The sequence below is a fragment of the Cyprinodon variegatus genome, unplaced genomic scaffold, assembly GCF_000732505.1.
Source record: "Cyprinodon variegatus isolate N-32 unplaced genomic scaffold, C_variegatus-1.0 Scaffold94, whole genome shotgun sequence".
In the NCBI taxonomy this organism is placed as follows: Eukaryota; Metazoa; Chordata; class Actinopteri; order Cyprinodontiformes; family Cyprinodontidae; genus Cyprinodon; species Cyprinodon variegatus.
The window spans coordinates 277,867-283,244 of record NW_015150547.1 but is presented as its reverse complement, the minus strand read 5'-3'; the positions used below and the strand labels follow the sequence as shown (position 1 = coordinate 283,244).

The window sequence follows — 5,378 nt, the reverse complement described above, 5'->3', positions numbered from 1 at the left end:
TTCAAGTTTTATCATTACATTAAGGTAAATAATTTACTTTATCACAATATGCTAATATTTTGAGAACGACCTGTTTACACCTCTTGTTCAGGTACTTTTTGCTGGTTTCTTGTTGTTACTTGGTTCTCCATATGTGTTTTCCCCTGATGTCTCCTGGTTTTTGGTTTTGTGCATTTTGTTTCTGTGGTTTTTTCCCCCATTAAATCAGCAAACTCATCTCTGTCTCCACATCTCTTCATATGGGGCCTAAACTAACTTCCAGCAAACCATACACAATCAGTATCAAATAACTTCAAAAATTCAGTCACAAATCATGTCAAAAGTTGTATTTGGATAAATATCTTTGATGAAAAGTCAGTGGTCTTAAGAGATAATTAAAGCATAATGTCCTTATACAGTGCATCAAAAACAGCTACAAGTGCGTAAAGAAATAATACAAAAAAGACGAATATGTTGCAGCCCAAGCTGTAAAACTTGTACGAAAAAAAATTTAAAATCAAGTAATACAAAATCTTCCGGTGATATCATTTACAAAATAACTCAAATCAAACATAATATTTTTAATAAAGAAAAACAGAGGGTACATAGCATGTTTGTGGTATACATAAAAAAAAGGACAAAAAAAAAAGCGCTAAAAAAATGGAAATCTAAATGAGTAATTTTTGCTTAAATTAAGTGCATTTTTTCTTGAATTGAGGAGGTAATTGAGACACTTTGCCAATGAAACAAGACAATTTACATTTAAAATAAGAAAAAAAAATTGCTTTTTCTTATTTCGAGTGCATATTATCTAATGATCGTGTTTTAGGTGTAAAAATACTAATTCCATTGGCAAATTTATCTACTCAAATAAAGGGCAAGTACACTCAATTTACACTTAATTCTTGAAGGTTTTTGCAGGGTACATTTCAAAGTTGCAGCTATAGAAAAACACGTATGATTAAAATAAAAAAAGCTTTTTTTTTTCTTTTTTTTAAATAAACATTCCCATTTAAGTTGACTTGACTAGGCGGAAACAAAGAAATTGTGTGGTTATCTACTGTGCTTCATCTACCTTTACAAACCCCAATGCTGTTTCATTCAAAATGTCTTTTTGCAAGTAAATATACTCAACTAACCTTGATGCTATTTTACATGGGACATATATTCTCCCCAAAAGCTTTTATGGAGTTTAGAACCCTAAACTATAATCTTTTATTAATTGCTTGATTTATTTTAGTTTTTCTCCACTCCATTGTCCTCTTGCCACAGTAAATCAGGACATTTATCCAAATTATCCAATTTATCAATTTAAACAAATTTCTATTTGCCTCGGACTACATTTACACAGAAACCTTGGGTGCTTCCTCAGAGGCGATTACAGCGGTGTAAAAAGGTGCAGACGTGTTCTCCTGTTCATCCCCTGCGATGGTGATAGAGCAGTCGGTTTGATCGGTGGAGGTGGTAAGGTTGGAGCTGTCAGAGCCGTTGCTGTCGGACCGTGAGACAGGTTGGTACTCGCGCACAGTGCAGGCTCGCTCATTGAAGGTACTATTAAATCCATCTTTATTAAGGCCTTTGGGGAAACGAAACCAATCCTTGAAAAGGAAAAAAATATTGTCACTTTTCCTTCCTCACTATTTATACAATAAGGCATCAAATAGGTCTACAGAGATCAATGTTAAAAATGTTTTCATTAGGAATTCATGGTTTGTCTGACAGTGTAAAGTGAAACCTTTTTAAGGATCTCACTAATGTGCAACTAATACTTATCATCACTCAATAAGCTTCTGAAGCTACTAACCTCGACATCAGGAGAGTTCAGTACTGGCTTGGGAAGCGGAGGGATTAGGATGATTTTAACCCTGTGTGGAAACAACACAAAATATCTTCACTAATCACAAGATGTAAAATGTCAAATTGTACAAAGTATTGATATTTTTCCAAACACAAATGCACACTATTTGATTTACAATTTGAGAATAAAGTGTGACTCATTTAACTTTACTCTAACACACTAAAATGTTTGAGCATAACAAAAATAATATTAAGAATCTTTTCGGTATCAGCCAAAACAAATTTTTTTGGAATAAATGAATCTGCATCTAATATCTCCAATATAAGCTGCCAATGGATACGCAACACTTCTATCCTTTTCTGATAAATGCTTATGAAACATATTGGCGACTGACAAATGGCTCAGTTTTTCTCATACCTATAGTTTTTTATTGCCCTCTGAGTCACACCACTTGATCTGTCATGGTTTTGCATTTTTTGGTTTGGTGTAAGTGTTCTTTTTGAGTTTCCATATGTTTCATTTCCATTTTGTGGTATTTTTCTGGTTGTATTTGAGTTCTTATGTATTTCTTGTTTAGCCTCTGTTGCCCTCTTGTGTCAGTCTTCCTCTCCTAGCTCCCTTCTAGATTCTTCTGTCCACACCTGCTTCCAATCAGTTCATTACCCCAGTCTGTTTGAAATATATACTCCTCCTCTTCAGTTCCTGCTGGTTCCTCATCGTTTCTTAGCTCCTCATGTACATTTTCCCTGACGTCTCCGTTTTTTCTTTTTTGTTGTTTTTACGATTTTCGCTTCAGTTGCCATTCCAAACTACAAAATAAGTTTGACCTAAAGTACATACACTCACCGGCCACTTTATTAGGTACACCTGTCCAACTGCTTGTTAACACTTCATTTCTAAGCAGCCAATCACATGGCGGCAACTCAGTGCATTTAGGCATGTAGACATGGTCAAGACAATCTCCTGCAGTTCAAACCGAGCATCAGTATGGGGAAGAAAGGTGATTTGAGTGACTTTGAACGTGGCATGATTGTTGGTGCCAGAAGGGCTGGTCTGAGTAATTCAGAAACTGCTGATCTACTGGGATTTTCACGCACAACCATCTCTAGGGTTTACAGAGAATGGTCCAAAAAAGAAAAAACATCCAGTGAGCGGCAGTTCTGTGGGCGGAAATGCCTTGTTGATGCCAGAGGTCAGAGGAGAATGGCCAGACTGGTTCGAACTGATAGAAGGGCAACAGTGACTCAAATAACCAGCCGTTACAACCAAGGTGGGCAGAAGAGCATCTCTGAACGCACAGTACGTCGAACTTTGAGGCAAATGGGCTACAGCAGCAGAAGACCACACCGGGTGCCACTCCTTTCAGCTAAGAACAGGAAACTGAGGCTACAATTTGCACAAGCTCATCGAAATTGGACAATAGAAGATTGGAAAAACGTTGCCTGGTCTGATGAGTCTCGATTTCTGCTGCGACATTCGGATGGTAGGGTCAGAATTTGGCATCTACAACATGAAAGCATGGATCCATCTTGCCTTGTGTCAACGGTTCAGGCTGGTGGTGGTGGTGTCATGGTGTGGGGAATATTTTCTTGGCACTCTTTGGGCCCCTTGGTACCAATTGAGCATCGCTGCAACGCCACAGCCTACCTGAGTATTGTTGCTGACCATGTCCATCCCTTTATGACCACAATGTACCCAACTTCTGATGGCTACTTTCAGCAGGATAATGCGCCATGTCATAAAGCTGGAATCATCTCAGACTGGTTTCTTGAACATGACAATGAGTTCACTGTACTCAAATGGCCTCCACAGTCACCAGATCTCAATCCAATAGAGCATCTTTGGGATGTGGTGGAACGGGAGATTCGCATCATGGATGTGCAGCCGACAAATCTGTGGCAACTGTGTGATGTCATCATGTCATTATGTCAAACTCCCTGAGGAATGCTTCCAGCCCCTTGTTGAATATATGCCACGAAGAATTGAGGCAGTTCTGAAGGCAAAAGGGGGTCCAACCCGTTACTAGCATGGGGTACCTAATAAAGTGGCCGGTGAGTGTATATACCTAAACAGAAATGTAAAAGTTATATTGGGAACTCCAAATAAAAACTGCCTGTCATACTTTATCTCTGTTTTCCCATCAGGGGATTAGAGAAAAAAATGTAGCACAAAACAAGTAAAAGTTTTTTCTTACTCCAAAAACATAAAGGTTCATGAATTAGAATAAAAAGCAGCATATTTTTTTGTTGAAATTCAGACAAACTGTGTTTGTTTCACCTAATTAGTCATCTTTTTCATGGACATGTGGGAAAAGGAGGCTTTTAAACATAGAATTTATACTTTGTTGGAGTTTTTTGTCTTTTTGGCAGCAATGTTTTTTACATTACATTACTCTTCTTATTAAAATTTTTAGTGATTTTAATAGCTATTTTTAATCAACTATTCTATAATACATTGCAGGACTTTATCAATGTAAGTAATGATAGGCTCTTTTAAGTAGTAGGGTTGATTTTTTTTTCTTATTTTTCAAGTTTTCACCCAAAGAAGCAATGTGTTGAAGATGTTACCTTAAAATACATCCTTTGGCTTTCCTCCATTTGTTTTAAATATTGTGAATTGCTCTGAATCCTAAAGCTATAATATTATCATATTGGCTTTCTGAAATTTCTCAGTTCCTCAATAATCTCAGAAGATCGAAGATAATAAATGTGATTAAGCTAATGACATGATCATCATTCATTCAATGAGCAAGCAGGAATATTTTTGTTAAACCTCATAGACCCAAAAAAGGAATAGTTTAGAACGATGATATATTTACTGTCAGAAAGTGGTGCACAAAAAGTTATGGATATTACTGCCTGTAAATATCTGACTTCAGTTATACAGAAATACAGAATATACAACAGATGCTTCCAATAAAGCTGCCCTTATATCCAGCATAGAAATCGACTTTGAAAATTGGAAAAAAGGAGAAAACTTTAGAGGATTGTTGAAGGGGAGGTTTGAAAAGAATGTTCTTGTTCAGGAAAGAATACTGAGGTAAGAATAAAAGGGATGAATGATGATAAAATGAAAAAAGAAGAGGGGGAAAAGAATAATGAATCCTGACATGACCTACCGTTCATTGTGCAGTAAGATCAAGACCAGAAGAATGAGGGTGGTGGCACCCACAGCATATAGCACTGCCGTCCACACTGATATTCCATTATTTCTTATATTTGTGTCTGGGGAAATGTTTAATGTTCTGTTAACTCATTTTTTATTCTGCATGCACATAATGCTCAGAATGAAATGAATCCTGCAGCCTTACCTGTGGTGTTATTGAATCCCCAGACCACAGGCTCGCTCCAGTCGCTCCAATATTCAGACTTTCCACAGCTTTCCTCTATTCTGCTCCTCACCTGCAGCTCATATCTGGAGCTGCTGGAGGGCAAGTTCTGGCAATAACTCTGCTTATGAAACACTGACAAAATCTATGGCAGAAAACAGCTCATGAGATGTCAGATCATTAGAAGGAATATAATGAGAAGAAGAAAACAAGCACCTCCCAGTCGTTGTTGTTGATTCTGATTCGTACTTCACTGTCAACACATTTGGGGGT

General features: G+C 37.2%; 1 protein-coding gene across 2 annotated transcripts in view; it reads right to left on the bottom strand.

Annotated features, from left to right (window-relative positions):
- Positions 1–635: 635 nt before the first annotated feature.
- LOC107084171 (cytokine receptor common subunit gamma-like) overlaps positions 636–5,378 on the bottom strand; it is a 27,295-nt gene continuing 22,552 nt past the window's right edge. Inside the window, exons 5-8 of one of the 2 annotated variants that reach the window (XM_015373880.1) lie at positions 5,088–5,250; positions 4,896–5,001; positions 1,784–1,844; positions 708–1,577 (exon numbers count right to left, since the gene is read on the bottom strand). In XM_015373880.1, coding sequence (XP_015229366.1) covers positions 1,323–1,577; positions 1,784–1,844; positions 4,896–5,001; positions 5,088–5,250 — 585 coding nt within the window. In that variant the 3' untranslated portion in view covers positions 708–1,322. Of the gene's footprint in view, positions 1,578–1,783; positions 1,845–4,895; positions 5,002–5,087; positions 5,251–5,378 lie in introns of both variants that reach the window. The other variant, XM_015373881.1, reaches the window with a different exon arrangement.